This window comes from Penicillium lagena, assembly GCF_028827675.1.
Source record: "Penicillium lagena strain IBT 129212 chromosome Unknown utg000003l_segment0_segment0, whole genome shotgun sequence".
NCBI classification, from domain to species: domain Eukaryota; kingdom Fungi; phylum Ascomycota; class Eurotiomycetes; order Eurotiales; family Aspergillaceae; genus Penicillium; species Penicillium lagena.
Window position 1 is genome coordinate 363,169 of NW_026623224.1, and position 17,023 is coordinate 380,191.

The following is a 17,023-nucleotide window of genomic DNA, read 5'->3' on the forward strand; positions in this document are numbered from 1 at the left end:
AGTCATGACAGGGACATGCACGGGATATCCAATTACGATTGTCACGCTGGCCGATTTCCCGCCAGATTACAGGCGCCGATCAGCCTGCCCGGAGATGGTTCCGATCAACCCAGTCACCGCCTAGACTGGGCCAGGTGAGATCTGGATGCCGGAGTAACCAGACAGACCCGGACCGTGTGTACCTGAAATAGGGGAGAATGGTTGGTGGCATGCGGTCTTTCGGACACGGCGGCAAACCACCACGTTTTCGAAGGCCAGGGGTGAAAAGAATCTTTGAGCTCCTTGTAAAATAATATGGACATCGAAACACGCCCCCCGGGCAGCTGCCAGGTGGATCCGGTTCTGTCTTGGTTTCCGTTCAAGTACTCATCGAAGCGCGCCTATTCCTTCCGGACCTATGAGTACATCAGACAATACAAAAGAACATGCGATGCCATTGGCCATTCATCATTGGACCGAGCGGGTCAGAGGAGCTCGATAGTGTCCAAGTTCTATTGCAATCCCGACTGAGATTGGGGGAACCGCATGAAGCTTCCTGATTGAAGTGTCTTCTCGAACTGGTTTGGCTATGAATAATAAACATCTCTTCGTAATAAATTGTGGTCCCCCAAGGACAAAGGAAGTGGGGACGCTAAACTTACCTCCAGCCGTCCGGAAGCCCCCAAAGAGGATCAGAACGGTTGACGATCGGAGGGCCAGACCCGCCGCTTGGACAGCATGGTTGGCAACAGGTCAAACGACGGACAGAAGCCAAACGGGCTATGATCCCGCCTAATACTGGCTAGTCTGACCGCATACTGCATTAGACCGATTGCATGCTAAGGGCCGTCCACTGTGCCGGAGGGGTTCCCGTCCAGGTGCCCAATCGGATACAGGCCGCTCACAGTTGAAGCTCACGATCCTCCTGTCGCAAGCTCAGAATCGCCAAACGGCGCGGTAATTAACATCTAGAGATCCGACAGTCCCACCAATAGTGGGCCTGTCTGGTTCTCCCAGTCTTCATCCACTAGCCTCCCACCACCGCAGACCCGCGCAGGCTGTAAGACGCCCAAAACTCTGTTTCTTTGTCGCTGTCGCTTCTCTTCTTTCACTCAGTGCACTTCGTCGGGTATATAGCGCGGGCTAAACCCTGGTCGTATCGCGTTATTCGATCCTTCCCGACATCAAAGAAAACCACCAGCTTCCTCCATTCACGATGGAGTCCGTGGACTTGGTGGTCATTGGCGCAGGTGAGCATTTCCCATGTTTTTTCACATTCCCATTTTTGACCAGTGTCCATACACAGGCTGGAGCGGGCTCGTCGCCGTCAAGACCTACCGCGAGGTCAACCCCAGCAGCAATGTACTGCTTTTGGAAGCCGCCAGTTCTATCGGCGGGGTCTGGGCCAAGGATCGGCTGTACAAAGGTCTCAAGTCGAATAACATGCTGGGGACCTACGAGTTTAGTGACTTCCCCATGGACGAGAAGACCTTTGACGTCCACACAGGCCAACACATCCCCGGCGAGGTCATTCAGCAATATATGGAGGCTTATGCAGCCCACTTCGACTTCGCCGACCGCATTCGGCTGGAGCATCGCGTGGAGAGCGCTCGGCATAACTTAGATGGCACATGGCAGCTAGCTATGTTGCATGGAGGCAAGACCACAATCATCGAGACTACAAAACTGATTGTTGCCACGGGGATCACGTCGCAAGCATATCTGCCGACGTTTTCGGGCCAGGCGAGCTTTGGTGCACCGCTCTTCCACTGTCGCGATCTACTGCAGAATGAGACGAAGATCTTCCAACCCGGTCAGCGTGCAACAGTGTTCGGGGGCACCAAGTCGGCATGGGATGCGGCCTACGCGTGTGCTACGGCGGGAATGCAGGTGGACTGGGTCATCCGCGAGTCCGGCCACGGTCCAGTCTGGATGGCACCACCATACGTGACCCCGTTGAAAAAGTGGCTAGAAAAACTCGTCACGACACGCTTTCTGACCTGGTTCAGTCCCTGCATTTGGGGAGACGCGGATGGGTACACGCGTGTGCGCAGCTTTTTGCACGGCACTTGGCTGGGACGCAAGATCGTGGATTCGTTCTGGTCGGTTCTGGCGAACGACGTGGTGCAGCTCAACGGCTACGACAAGCATCCGGAAATGAAGAAGCTGAAGCCGTGGGTGAGCCCGTTCTGGAGCGCCACGTCCATCAGTATCCTCAACTACCCGACCGACTTCTTCGAACTGATCAAGAACGGCACCATCAAGGTGCACATTGCCGACCTGGACCGGCTCTCCGACCACACAGTGCACTTGTCCACGGGTGAGACGCTACAGACGACGGCCTTAATCTGCTCGACGGGCTGGCGCTCCACACCCAACCTGCAATTTCTGCCAGAGGGCATCGAGCGCGAGCTAGGGTTCCCGTGGAGCACCGACCCGTTGGATGATGCGCTCGTTCAGGCCGCCGACGAGGAGATCCTGCGTCGTTTCCCACGGCTTCGCGATCAGCCGCGACCAAATCCTCAGTTTCGCCCCCTTGATGACCAGGCAGAGGCAGCCGTACCGCACCCATTCCGGTTGACGCGGTTCATGGTACCGCTGGCTTTGCTCAAGGAGCGCTCACTAGCCTTTATGGGTGTGACCATGAACTTCAACACGACCCTGGTCGCACAAGCCCAGGCATTGTGGATCACAGCCTATTTTGGGGGTCAGCTCACGCCCGCTGCCGTCGAGCGCTGCCCACCTGCATTGTGCGCGGCCATCTCGGATGGCAAGGCTTCCGGAGAGGATTCCGATTTGGATCTCGCCTGGGAGATTGCCTTGCATTCGGAGTTTGGCAAGTATCGCTATCCGGCGGGCTTTGGTCGCCGTAACCCAGACTTTGTGTTCGATGCCATTCCTTATATCGACTTCCTGCTCCGCGATCTGGGTCTGTCGCATGAGCGCAAGCAGGGCCTGCTGGCGCAATGCTTCCATCCGTACGGCACCGAGGATTACCGTGGTCTGCTAGATGAGTGGAAGAAGACCCAGATGAACTAGATGTGGTTGAGAGGCAGTATGATGTATCGCTAGTTTTTTCTACGTGCTCTTGATGACCCCTTTCCTTCGCGCGCCACGCGAGATACCCCTTGTTTGGATTTGTCTTTTTCTGGAATTGCTTAAACGGTGGCAATTTCAGCCAATTCTTTAGAGCAATATTGATATCCAATTGAACAATATCAGCGATGAGAAATATCTCTAGGCCCACATGTCGAAAAGCACACATAGTCTGCAATCCATATGAGTCTAAAGATCAACCCCTTATTCTACCAGCGCAAATTGTTCGAATACTGCAACACCAGCAAACAACGAGGGCTGTGAGACGGGTATTGTATTTGTGCCACCTGCAGCGCACGCATCTTGCAGTCGACTCTCGTTCTTCACGATTTTCCCGGTCATATTTCCAGTCCACCGCATATAATACTCCCCGTCACCTGCAACCACAGTTCCCACGAAGACGTTAACCTTCAGTAAGCCCTCTGTTCCCAAATCGAACTGTAGTCGGAATCCTTCGGGGACATCCCCAACGTGAGGTGGGTATCGCCCACCGGTAGTTCCCGCACTGCCCACCGGATAAACTGCGAAGGGCGATATATCACAAGATGAGACGATCGCTTGGCCATCTTTGGCGACATAGCTGCTCATGTAGGTTGTGTTTGTGGGGTCGTTCAGGGCGAGGTAGCTGAACCACACAAGGGAATAGGGTCCCAGGCGGCCATGGCCCCAGTACCAGCTCTGGACTGATTCCATGAAAGGGCGGTCCGACCAGTTCTTACTATTGTCAGGAACAGGAAGATAGGACATGAAAGTGATGTTGACCTTACCTTGTCGTGATACCCAGGGCCCTGGAACCTCAGTGGCGAACCATGGATTGTCAGGTCAACCATGCCTGTGGCGTCGGGAACGAGGTTAGCCCATCCAATATGGGGTGCGATCTCGAGGGTGGTTATTCCTTCCTGGATTCCACACGGCAGATGAATAGGGGCACGCTGTCTCGCAGTGTCAATACCTGATATATGCCTAGAAATAGTGCATGCAATCGCATCACCCACCGAAGTCAGAGTAAAACGCCCTTTAACTTGCATTTCCTTCGAGCTGATGGTGATCTCATACTGAGACAGGTTGCTCTGATGAGAAGCCCAGCTGAAGCCCGTCGGCGCCCACTGACCCGTGCTGGACACATTGCTTGTTCCACCGACGACGGTGGCCACAGTAGCCGGGATGAAATCCGCATAGACGGTGCCATTGGCAAACGATGCCCACAAGTACGCAATGAGAACGGAGGACTCGTCCGCACTCAGGAACGGGAATGCAACAACCGACGAGGTGAAGAAGGTCACGACTAGTGAGTCGCCGGGGTCAACATCCGACACGGCATCAAAGTACCACCAGTCGAAAACGGATGCGTTCACAACATCTATCTGGGGTGCATCCAAGCTGAGCAACGTCTCCGGGCTAAGGGTCTTGGATGGCGTTTGGATGTCGAATCGAGCATGACTAGCTCTATTCTGAACCTTGTTGGGGATGCGATATGTCCAAGGAAGAAAATTGAGGTCGATGCTGGCATTAATGGCCACTGAGGGCTGGCGCAACGCAGCGGCTTGCTCCACGAAGCGAGCAAAGAGGATGGGTATAAGGACGGGGCTTAGATTCAACCCACGAGGCATCATGATGAACAATTACACAATCGAGGAAGGAGTTTTCATGCAGAATTGTATTTCTATGTGTCTGAAAGGGGTCTGTTTGATAAATAAGTCGATTTTTCTAGCCCGATCGTACATACATGTAGACGGACTTGCCGTCACCCAAATAAACCCTCCGGGTTGCATCAAGCCCAGATGGAGGCAGTGGAGGCGTCTATTCAAGTGAAACTGCCATGTGGCAGTCGGGATCTCGATTTAGCAAGAGAACTGGGGCACGGTGCCCCATCTAGTACTCAATAAAGGCGGTTGGGAGGGGGGGGGGGGGGGGGGGAAGGGATTAGCCACCGTGGTGCATCGTCGTCTACGCTAGAAGGCGACTGGTTCTAGAAATTCTTCCGCTAGGTGGTGGGTAGGTCAGAACATGATGCAAGAATGGCGATATATACCTGAGAAAAACACACCAGCAGCCGAGACACCGGGCTATCAGTTCATCGCTCGCTTCGGTTAAATCACAGAAGAAGAAACAGGAGATAAGTACATCCGTCACACATGATATCAGGCTGTAAAAAAAAGAGACAAGCGCGTACAATAGTCCGTCCAACAGAAGATCAATCAACAAATCATCCCAAAATGCCAGAATCACACACAACACACCCTTCGCCAAACAAAAAGTGAAAAAAAAAACCATCAAAACCCCGACTCCCAAGGCCTGTACTGTAGATACACTCTCCATCTTCGTGGTCTCCACATACATACACGATTGGAGTTTTGCGAGAGACAGAAATGCACAAAATGTAGAAACGAGGTGGGGTTCAACCCGTCAGACATGTCCATTCATGACCGGGCTCCCGTCTTCACTCAGTCCACTGCTCTTGACCGATTCGTCGGCAGCCCCACTCAGGTTTCGGTCATCGGTTTCGTCCTTGCCGCAGCCTTTGACGAGAATGTGTCGCTGTGGGAAGGAGTCAGTATAGAGCCTAAAAGACAAAGGTTACGCTAAAAGAGGCCGGGGCAGAAAAGACGCACCTTCAATGCATCCTTGCGGGAGAAACTCTTGTCACAGTGCTTGCAAGGAAACGGTTTAACGGCCAGGTGGATCCGCTTATGTCGCTTGAGGTCATGATTGCGATTGAAACTTTGCGGGCATTGGTCGCACTTGAACGGCCGATCAGCCGCCGGAGCAGGCATGCCATGCGGCGGTTGGTGGGCGCCATACATGTGCTGTGAATTCGCAACATGACCGCTATTGAACCCGGGCAACATGCCCGCTTGCATGCCTCCCATCATCGACATGGGGGTGTTCGGACTGTGTACATTCGTCATGATCGGACCATTCATGGCCGGCAGAGAGTACGACGGCCACGGCTGGCGAGGAAAGCCGATGTGTGGTTGTCCGGCAGACGGGCTGTGTGAGGTCATTCGCCCTTGGGCATGAATGCCTAGCCCGGCCGACCCCACGGGGGAGGGGCCCCCGTAAAGGGGGAGTGAATCCGCCTTGGTGCGGACTGATCAGTGGCGGAGACGCGCCGTACATGGATTGCGCCTTGTGGGGGGCGTACGGGTCATTCGACGATAGCGACGGCGGTGAGGTAGCGGGTGGGTAGATTCCGCCAGCCATATGGGACATGGTTGAGGAAGGAGCGGGGAGTGGCTGTGGGAATGAAGACATCGACGGCATCTCATGAGTCGAGAGACCGTCGGTGGTAGGAGGAGATGTGATGGACGAGGCACGACCTACTAGGCCGGACTGTGGAGAGAAAGAGCTTCGTGCTGGGTAGACCGAGTGTGCCCAGGCCTGCGCATGCGGCGGGCCCGCGGCGTACAGGTTGGGGTTGGACCAGTATGAGGGTAGATCCGAGGACCCCCCGGTGGAAGGTGCCAGAGTGTGGGATGGGGTGGCGCTCTCCCCGGACTGGTTTGTGGCGGGTGGCGTGAGCAGGTTCCCGACGCTGGCTGGGGCTTGTGATGCAGGCTGGCTGGGTTGCGAAGGGTACTTGGACGTTGCCGCGAGGTTGAACGGTGGCGGCGGCAGCTCAAAGCTGGGGAGGGTCGGCGCTCCGGCACGGCGCGCGTTCAACGGCTGGGCTGCCAGCGCATCCAGCGCGGTGCTCATGCCTGGTGCTGCGAGGGTCGCCAGATTGGCGGACGGATCACGCACGGTAAAGAGATCGGGGGATTCGCCGAGCGACGGCGGGTGCGACAGATGGCCGGTAGCGGCAGCGTACGAGTGGCCCAATGTCCAATCTCGACCTTCAGACAAGCCCCCGGAAGGGCTAGATGGATCCAGGAGGGGCAGCCGACGATCGCTGGGATTTGCGATCGGAGATAATACTCGTAGGCCCAGACTCGCGGGGGAGGGGGTGGTGGAGAGTGTTGCAGACGAGCCCGTTCAGGAGGCGGCGGTCAAACAGCCTGTGGGCGTTGTGATGGTGGTGATGGAGCCACGAACTGAGACGAGCCCGACGACGCGGGGATCAGGGTGAGATGTCACGGCCAGCGAATGCGCGAGACGTGCATGATCTCGGAAGGAAAGTCACGGGCGTAGAAGTCGCACAGAAAAGTCTGTGGGAGAGATTGGGAGGAAGAATGGTGGAGGGAACCAAGTGAGAGTAAGATGAGAGAAAAAGGGGGTGGGAAGAAAGCAGAAGGGAAAGCAGCGCAGGTAGTGAGCCGGTAGTGGTATAGATTAATAGTAGAGATAGCGTGGCGTTGGAAGAGGCGCCGAAGGGGAACAGCGCGGGGAGGGGGGGAAGGATATATGTGTGTTATGGTCCACACGGGTCTAGCCTAAGGGCGAAAGCAAAGAAAAGAAAGCGAGGGGCGGCAACGTGGTTGACAGCTCTGGGTCAGTCCCCCGGGTGGCCGTTCCGAGTCATATTCATTTTAAAAGGGAAGGATCGAGATCTGATCGCCACCGGGGGAATACTTTGTTCGTTCGCCTCCTTGCATCGGACAAGAGAAAAAGGAACCCACGACGAAGTCACTACGCGAAGGGGAAAAAAAGGAAAAGAAAAAAGGTCGCTATTCCCTATTACTGCACGATTGCTCTGCGCTAGGAATGCCAAACAAGACACGGATATAAGCCGGGTCGGCGAGGTGAGCAGCTTCCTCTCTTTCTCGCTCTCTCCCCTATCTATCAGGAGTTAAGACGCACGGACATGGCCGGGAATGGCCAGAATACGAGACCCATGGGTGCTCGGGCAGCGGCAAGCGAGCAGCAAGCCATCTCATTCGCTCCGCGTCTGGGCGCGAGGGCCGATGCAGTTAGACTCTGGCCAGTCCGGCATGTCAGCCAACTCCCTTGGTGCTGCTTTCTTCTTTCTTTTCTGGCCCCTCCAAAGTAACCGAGCCGGTGAGAGGCCGCCGATTGGTCCCAGGTCGGTCCTATCCGAGAGTGATTGGAGTGGTCTGCACGGGCTCCACCCACGATCTGGCCTTGCCTGCAGCGTTGCCTCGCCCTAAATGATTAGCCTGTTCATCGCGTGCATCCGTGGAATGCATCCGATAGTTAGTGGGTGAGTTAGTTGATTACAGCGTGAGTTAGGGTTACCTTCGGTCGAATCCTGAGTCAACGGACCCTCCTATTATTGCAAGACATCGAGTCTCTCTCCACACAGTGCATGATTAATAATGCACTCCATTCATTTCCAGCCCGACGGCTAATCCTCCTAAATGAAAATCTATAGTGTGCGGGTCTGGCCTGATCGTACGCGTCGAGGAGCCGCACCTCAAAACAAAAAAAAAACACGCCGATCGTCACTGCACCCATCGCCATCGGTTCGCAGCCGATTTGTCCAGGTCCATGCAAGGTGGCACCCTGGGACATCTCCACCCCCAACAGATCGTCGCCCGCGTCGGCTCCTGCCGATGTGGCTTTAGAGGAGGCTTGCGGTAGGCGTGGGTGCGGATCTTCTCGAAGCAATGAGGGCGTGTCGAGGGCCGGGAGATCGGCGATCGGGACTGCTGGCAGGGCTGAATGGCGTGGTGAGTACCTAGTAAATGGTGAGAAGGGAGTGAAAAAGACACCCCTAGGGGAGGGAGACTCTTCACACCACTGCCCATTACTGGATCTATCAGATGAGAATATGTAAACCTCGCATAAAGCATCTAGCAGGGACATATCCCTACACCTAGTGCCGGTGTACAGATTATTAGCACCCTGCTATCCTGTCTCCCTTCAAAACGGTGAACCTCCAAATCTGATAGTCTCAGTTGACCTTCGGATTGGGTATCTGGCAATAGTTCATATCTAGGCAGCTCTTGTCGGATTCAACTCTCGATCAGACCAAGTCGATCGGTGTGATCTCACGAGTAAGATAGAGATTGGCATGTATGTAGGTGTGGTGGGTGGTTGGGGGAGTAAACAAAGCGTGATATATATTTCCCTATCCGGATCGACGGGCGCAAAATACCACTACCCATGCTCTAATTCCATGGTCGCTATGGGGGAAACCGTCACTAGGTAATTAAACACCGATGACGGCCATGATTATGGACTCCTACCGTCCTCCGCCCGCACTCACTTTCCCATCGGTCGCAAGGTTTGGCCACTGAAGATCCTGATGACGTCGGCGAGCGGAGTCCCTCTTTCCCACTTCATCGCTTTCTCTCCTTCTCTTCTCCTTCCTACAACACACCCTAATTGACCTCGACTTCGTGGTGAATTGCTCTCCTATTGTGCGTTCTTCTCATGCAGTACAGACCGTTTCTGACTAGCCCCCTGCGAAGGACATTCCTCGTCTCGTCCCAACTATCCCCCCGCAATACACGCCTCGTCCACTGTTCCTCGGCAGCCATGTCCGGTGTTAGCAAAGCTTGCTGCTCGTGCGTGACATTTTTGCTGCCATTAACCTGTTGCTGACCACGCCGGTGTGCAGGATCCCGCCCGTCATCTCCAAGGGCTACCAGGCCAAGGGGGAGTACAAGCAAATCAATGGCCTTAAGACCTGTACGCACCACATGTAATGACCAGAAACAAACCCACTGACCCTGTCCAGATGTGACCGGCCCCGAGTCGGCCACCAAGGCCATCCTGGTCGTGTACGGTGAGTGACCATCCAATAGGACAGGGCCCGGGCAGCGGCTGATGGGATCCCCAGACATCTTTGGTTTCTTTGACCAGACCATCCAAGGTGCCGACATCCTGGCCACCTCCAATGAGCAGAAGTACCGTGTGTTCATGCCCGATTTCTTCGAGGGCAGCCCGGCCGACATTTCGTGGTATCCGCCCACCACCGACGAACACAAGGAGAAGCTGGGCAACTTCTTCCAGACCAAGGCCGCCCCGCCCAACACGCTCTCCAAGATTCCGACGGTTGTGGCCGGGGCCAACAAGCTCGCCCCGGGTGGCAGCTTCCAGTGGTCCATCCTCGGCTACTGCTGGGGCGGCAAGATTGCGACGCTGGCCGCCGGCGCTGACAACACCACCTTCAAGGCCGCCGTCCAGTGCCACCCGGCCATGGTCGATGCCAACGATGCGAAGAACGTGAATGTGCCCATGGCCATGCTGGCCTCCAAGGACGAGCCGGCCCAGGATGTCGACGCATTCAAGGCCGCCCTAAAGGTTCCCAATCACGTCGAAACCTTCTCAACCCAGATCCACGGCTGGATGGCCGCCCGATCGGATCTGGAGGACCCCGAGGTGCGTAAGGAATACGAGCGTGGATACAAGACTGCTTTGGAGTTCCTCCACCAGCACGCGTGAGGAACGAGCCAAGGAACTCGGAATGTAAATCATGATTTATTTCGTCAATCAAAATCTGGTTTGCGATGATTGCCTAATCGTAGTCTGTCCATACATAATGGTGTCCATACATAATGGGAGTAGCATGGCGGGCGATGTTGTGGTCGGGGAGCGGAAAACGTCATGACTAACCCCTCCGGGCTTCATTCTTCCTTTCGCCTTTTGTTGCTTCTACTTCACATTCCTGGACCTTGCTGGCCAGAGCTCGACCATACTCGAAGTTACTCCAATTACTATCTATTCCCTTGGCGCCCCCGCCGCCCCGTTCCTTGCTTTCCGCCACCAGCCGAAACTACCATTTGGCATGCCAGAAGAAGCCTCACGGTTGCGTGGCCTGCGATTGATCCTCTAAGGATGAAACTGGGGAATATCGTGCATGTCGCACAGCCTGGTTGAATAAACTGCGCGGCCATACTGGGCCATCAACTTACGGCGATGTCCTTCTTTGGCCGTCGCCGCTCCCAGTCAGATGCAGCACCTCCTAACGTAACCAACGCCGGTACCCCCAGGCCTTCACTATCCCATCGATATATCCACCATTCCAATTTGGGCTTTCACCGGAATGAATCCCCGGACGAGGGAATGTTCCACGGCCTCTTCCGGAGGCGGAGTGATAGCTTGCCCTTGCCGGCCATCACTTCCGAGGAGCATGTGAGCGTGCAGTCTGTCCTTATTTAAGCTTCTAATTAATGAACTGTAGGGCTACGGGCATTCTTCTCGGATCGAAGCCAGCCAGGTGCCAAGGCCGCAGAAGAGCGGCGATGCCCATCAACACGACACAAGTGGTGCCTCTTCCCATGGAGGGCGCATCCCCGAGTCACCCACAAGTTGTGACCAGGGCGAACCAAAGCAGCCCGGGAATATACAGGATTTTCTAGAGTATCGGCTGAGCTTTGCGGACCGACCGCAAGCAGGAAATACTGAATCTTCGGCTCGTCCAGACCATCAACTGCTAACCAAAAATGATGTCAAAGCCATTCTATCAGGCGCACCGCACTTTTTGCTGGAGAAAGGCAAACACGGGCGTTGGTATCCGCAGGTCGTCTTTCCCTGGGATGAGCATAACCCGTCCATCCAGCACCTGTGGGACCGGAAACCATTGCCCCATGCATCATTCACACTGTGCACACTTCATGCACATCTCCCAGTTCCAGACGACTGGGCAGTGAAAGGGGAGTGCCAATTCGGCTGCATGATTGGCGTCGGACCGGTGGTCCTAAAAGAGCGACTTTTGACATTGGAGTCTTCGAGGTCCCAAATATGTTGTCCAATAATGGACAGGAGCCGGGCACAGTGGGATTCCGACATTTTCTCGAGCTTGCGGTCGCGGATCTTGTTCGATATAATGGCCCTCCGGAGCCTAGCCCACCTCCGAGCTTGCGCCGAATCTCCTCGCTTCCAGCAACGGAAGCATTTGAATTGATGGAACACTATAATGATCCTTACTCTCAGTGTCGCAGCGGTGCCGTATTTGACCGACATCGGCTCATCTGTGATGGCCCTCAGGCCTGGAAACGTATAGGAGTTCGAAACATCAACCTCCGGTCTCTGGCCAAACGCCTGAATCATTTGCGGCAAATTCGCCATGACATGCTCCGTGACGGATCCACCGAAACAATATTGGATATCGAGTCCCCACAGGAGCTTCACCAAATCCTCTACACACATTTTTTGCATCCTCCACCACGAGCCATAGAAATGAAGTCGGGTCACCCGCAGAGCCTCAAGTTTCAGATCAAAACATTAACGTTGGTACTGTCCACTCCCGGAGCGTGGGTTGATTTCTCTCTGCCCGAATGGCGCTTCCGAGCCGGCCAAGTGCTCTGGGAACCACCTCCGCATGAGGATGGAGATTGTATTGACCCCAGAATGTGTGCCGACGGATCGTCGCGGGAATCCTGGGTCCACCCTGGCATGGAGAGAAAATGGCTTTTGATACAGTTGCTCTTGGCGGCCGAGCTACTTCTGCGCCTGGATGCATTCGTTCGGGTCGGGATGTTGCACGATCCGCATGGTGTCCAGATCACGGTGCAGGAGCTGCGCAATTTTGATAAACTGCTGGATGGAAAAGTGAATTGGGATCTGATTGTGGTCCGCCGCTTCCTTGATAGTCTCGACATCACGTGTGCCTCGTCGCAATCCGAGTCACCTTCGGATGGCTCTCGGCCACCTGACAAGCCCCATCGCTTTTCTCTGCTCGAAACATTCACCCGCCGTGGCTCATCTGCCTCGCAGGCCGATCTGCGATCCGCCTGGGACTGCAATTTGAGCTCGTCACATGTTCGGCAGCAGCTGGAAGGACTTTATGTTTTTGCGAAGCACATCGCATGGCCGAGAATCGATGCCCTCCAAGCCATCATGCAGTCTAAACTTGGGAGCCGCGAGAATCCTATACTTCCCAGGGTACGCACTGGTGACAGCCCGATACCAGACAAGAGCCCGAAGGATATTTCGGCAATGAGACTGGCCAAGGAAGAAATGTACACCCGCCAACCATCTCGTCGGCACCTCAAGCTCCGTAACCCGCGATCTGAAACCGATGACCAGCATGAGGTTGAAGATTTGGGCTGGATCTCTCGGAGCTGGCTCTCCGGGTTCGTGATACCGGGAGAAAATATCAGCCATCTTCTCATGGCTACCCTCCTCGAGAATGACCCCGATGCGATAAAGCAGCTGGGGCCTACCATTAATCTCTACGGAGGATTTGTGTATAGAGGTCAAAGCTGGTGGAGCAAAGCATGCATTGTCGGACGAGTCTTATCTAGCTCGGAGCGAGCCAAGACATGTATGGGCTGGATCAATAGCGATATAGTTCCCCGCGATGCGACTACACTAGAACCCATGCAGAACGGGTGGTTTGAGGTCCCCGTGGATGAGGTGTTGGGTAGCTCAAGCAAAGCTCGAATCAAGCAGGGCGGCCGGCTGGCAATGGAGTCGACGCCACTGGGGATGGGTGATATCACCGCAGAAGCGTTCACGCTACCCAAGGATGTGGCGAAGACGACGGCCACCGTCTATCTGAAGGCGCTGCACATGTCTGTGACTGGCTACCGAACCCCCAACAGCCAAAACATCATGGTTGCGGACAAGGCATCCATGTCCTTCTCGGTTTCAAGTGCCGGGCTCGCGTCCCCATCTATGATTTCTTTGCCTCTGAAGTATAACGTACGCTTCATCTCCGCACACGAGTGCCGTCCACCGCTGGGATCCCCGTGTTATCAAAATCCTAGCTCGAGCCCTAAAAAGGACCAGTCTACGACATCCAGATTGTACCACTGCAAGCGTCTACCAGGCCACCCTCTACACCGGTCCTTCCCATGTCAAAATGTCCCACTGGCCGCTCTTGCCAACATGTCCGCACCGCCGGGGGTATCAGGTTCAACAATTCCATCCGCCAGGCGAGGAGCCGAGTCGCTCCCTAGCCCGGAGGTTTGGGTCATTGACGCACGGGGAGATCGAACGAAGGAAACATTTGCGCGGGCATGGTGCGCCTCCGTCGGCTGCCATGCTATCATCGGGCGATCTGGGCGGACATGTGTGGCGTGTTGCATTCGTGAGGCGAGGGCCGTCGACGTCCGGGTGGTGGTGCGTGTAGGCGATTAAGCAGATCGAAATAAACACGCTCTAAACAAGATCTCGTGTTCGAGTGTTGCATGCATTATTGGTCTCAGATCTATTTTCGGCGCAGGGATTCCATGAGTTTCAGTTCGTCTTGCATGACGAGCAGTCGCATCAACCGCCGTATCGGGATACAATCATAGCGGGCATGATTAGTAGTGTAACGTCGCACGAACAGTGTTGATGTTGGTTGTGGCCGCCCCTTTTCGCATTGAAATTATGACCGTCGGGCTTTTCTTTCATAATGATTTGTTCGGAGGGTGTAGGGCAAACGAAATAAAAGGGCAGCACAGCCGCAGCGCCCCAAAATTAAGATACTACCTTCCTGTTCTCTCTGCCAACAGAACTAAACGGCCCTCCGACGAAGAGCGAATGATAGGGCGCAACCCCGAGAGAGGAAATTTGCTTGCGAGGACGCGTAAGGCAGGTTGCAAGTTAAAAAAGGATGGCCCATGAACGAGAGCCGAGCCTGGCCGCAAGGAGTCATGGACCCGACGATGGTGAAACCGCTGGGCCCTTCTGTGGCACTGGCGGATGAAAGCCAGTCAGGTCCCTGCATCGGGTGTCCACCTCGGGGCGAAAGCCAAGGCTTACGATCGGAGATTCCGAGACCAACGGTGTGGGCGCATGTACTAACCACATTCGACATGACGCCGATGGAATGGCTGCTTCGCGAGATCTCGTTGTTTTACTTGTTTGCCTTTCGTCATAGGGCTCGTCTGTGCCGGTTCGGGTCAAGCTATAAAGTCGTCTGCTTTGGAGTACATACAGCGTATACTAGCCATCTCCGTCAATTATTATGGAGCCACTGCCAATCCCAAAGAACCCTGCAAGGTCGCTCCATGGCAATGTGTCTCTCTATTGGCTGAAAGAAGCCTTACCTCGAGACGATCTTAACATTTCTACTTGTGGCCACGGAACTGATCCGAATATCCCCTGGTCTCCAGTGATGGCAAAGCCGACGATCGGGGGCCCGTGTTTTAACCCAGTTCCAAGGGCCGAAGGATGCTCAATGGCACTGCTGCTGTTACATACAGCTACTCCTACGGCTAAGAAATTATGAAGGATATTACGGTCGACATCTTTACTTCGGAGGGTCGATGCCCGCCGGGGCTCTGCTCTGTCGGCACTTGAAAGATGTCACTAAACCAGGACAGGTCTAGCTTGCGATGGTTTTCCAGCACGTGTACACCGCCATAGTTATCATCATTATTCGAGAAGGTTTCTCCTCCGGATTATTAGGTTTGTTAACTTAGCTAATTAACCCACAAGCGAGCGCGTCCAGGTCATCCCTGGACCCTACCTCGTTGGACCTGCGAATGGTAGGCTAATAACCTAATAAATGCCCGTTGAGATTTGAGCCAATCGCCCAACCGAGGCCAACAAGTGCCGGGCATGTGGTCGGAGAAGCATTGCTCTTCTGGTACATTATTATTTGGCCCATGCACCCGTTTCATCGCGCTACTGTCAGATCTTACGTCGCGTGCTAAACATTTCGCCGCGTCACACCCGACCCTCGAGCCTGCACGACGCTGAACGGAACCCACACGACGCCCAATAGGACCTCCTCCTCGGATTTGTCTCTCCAAGTCCGCAGCCGCCGATCTTCTACCCAGAGCGTGCTGGATAGGAGGCGGTGGAGCGGGGCCTACGTTGCCTTGACTGTCTGTACTATCGCCGGCGGTCGAGTAAGAGGTCCTAATAGGAATGCATCCTCCCGTGGAAGGTATCGTAAAGAGGCGACTGCAGCCCACGCTACCGGGGACCGATGGGCCCTCATTGGCGCTGACGATGGTCGGACGACTCGAAGATCGCGGCCGCCGCTTGAGTACTTGCAGGTCCGGTGACGAATAGCTATCTAATAATTGACCGTTTCTCTGTTAGCGACGGAGCCAGCGGGAATAGTCGGCGAAGACTACCCCTTTTCTTCGCTGCCGATCGTCGCATGATTGACCCTAGAACCTTCCCTTCTGCTCTAGTTCGAGACTCCAGTCATAGAAGCCTCGCTTGAAGGGGTGGAAAAACCAAAGAAGGGCGATCCTAAGCCTTCCTGAGCGCTTTCCGACGCCAAGGCGATGCTGTAACGCACTACGGGGTCCAGATGATCCTTAATTAAACCTTGACGATACGCCCCACATCGGGCCCCTGTTGTTACAGAATTGCGAATGACAGCCAGATCGCTTCCTGCATGACTGATTGTTGCCCGGCGCTGGCCAATGTCCTTGGGTCAGCCTTCGGACTGACGCCCTACTCGGGTGTAGCTTCAACAAGGATCTCGTTCGAGGATCAGGCTCGCCACGGAGTCCGCGATGTATTCCATGACATACTTCTCGGATTACTCCGGCCAGCGCTCCTCGCACAGGCAGCCACCGCGGAGTAAGTCTAGCAGTGATAGTAGTGTGGAATAATTCAACACACTCTAACCGACAGTCCGTATGATTAATATTGTCTTGGTGATCCGCCCGCTACTGGGGCTCGTCACCCAAGGTACCATCATCGCAGGATCTTGGGATGGAAATTGGATCCGTGACTAAACCAGGCCCGCCGACAAGCCTGATTGGCGTGCAGGGAAATTCCATTGTTTTGGGGAAGTCTTCATAAAAGGCAAAGAATAGAACAAGCGCATCAGTCGATGTCATCGGCTACGAACACGAAGGATTAAGCTATGCCCCGGGAAAGGGCCAAGAACTGGTCGTACGAAATAGGCAAAAAGGGGGCAACCATAATCCAAATCCTAAAAAAATCGCAAGATCCAACAGCCGGACGTTCCATCCTCGGTATAAGGTGTTACGCATCAGCCGTGGACCCTGAATCTGTTTTTAGTACCAATCAACTAGCAGTTCGTTCCTGCTGCCACGGTCTTGTTATTATTATCCGGGCGCTGTTGGCCCTCTAGTTAGCAGTAGCTGACGGCGTGCTCCGGGTGGCCTTTCGATCTGCATGAACCCCAGCTGAGTAGTAGCTCAGCTCGCCTTTTCCAGAAGTCCAGGGATCACCCCTT

General features: G+C 54.8%; 5 protein-coding genes across 5 annotated transcripts; 3 read left to right on the forward strand and 2 right to left on the reverse strand.

Moving 5' to 3' along the window:
- Nucleotides 1–1,195: 1,195 nt before the first annotated feature.
- N7510_005283 (uncharacterized protein) lies at nt 1,196–3,018 on the forward strand (the record flags this gene model as incomplete). Its single annotated transcript, XM_056977209.1, has 2 exons — nt 1,196–1,229; nt 1,286–3,018. 2 exons carry the CDS (start codon nt 1,196–1,198, stop codon nt 3,016–3,018), a joined length of 1,767 nt encoding a protein of 588 aa, XP_056833241.1.
- Nucleotides 3,019–3,279: 261 nt separating this feature from the next.
- On the reverse strand, nt 3,280–4,685 carry N7510_005284 (uncharacterized protein; the record flags this gene model as incomplete). The annotated part of the gene is made up of 2 exons (XM_056977210.1): nt 3,280–3,789; nt 3,843–4,685. 2 exons carry the CDS (start codon nt 4,683–4,685, stop codon nt 3,280–3,282), a joined length of 1,353 nt encoding a protein of 450 aa, XP_056833242.1.
- Nucleotides 4,686–5,481: 796 nt separating this feature from the next.
- N7510_005285 (putative C2H2 finger domain protein) lies at nt 5,482–7,178 on the reverse strand (the record flags this gene model as incomplete). The annotated part of the gene is made up of 4 exons (XM_056977211.1): nt 5,482–5,613; nt 5,688–6,066; nt 6,194–6,934; nt 7,153–7,178. 4 exons carry the CDS (start codon nt 7,176–7,178, stop codon nt 5,482–5,484), a joined length of 1,278 nt encoding a protein of 425 aa, XP_056833243.1.
- A 2,278-nt stretch (nt 7,179–9,456) lies between these two features.
- N7510_005286 (dienelactone hydrolase family protein) lies at nt 9,457–10,365 on the forward strand (the record flags this gene model as incomplete). The annotated part of the gene is made up of 4 exons (XM_056977212.1): nt 9,457–9,485; nt 9,539–9,609; nt 9,659–9,706; nt 9,761–10,365. The coding sequence occupies 4 exons, from the start codon at nt 9,457–9,459 to the stop codon at nt 10,363–10,365; spliced, it is 753 nt and encodes a 250-aa protein (XP_056833244.1).
- Nucleotides 10,366–10,839: 474 nt separating this feature from the next.
- N7510_005287 (uncharacterized protein) lies at nt 10,840–14,007 on the forward strand (the record flags this gene model as incomplete). The annotated part of the gene is made up of 3 exons (XM_056977213.1): nt 10,840–11,055; nt 11,105–11,526; nt 11,577–14,007. The coding sequence occupies 3 exons, from the start codon at nt 10,840–10,842 to the stop codon at nt 14,005–14,007; spliced, it is 3,069 nt and encodes a 1,022-aa protein (XP_056833245.1).
- Between the last annotated feature and the right edge of the window lie 3,016 nt (nt 14,008–17,023).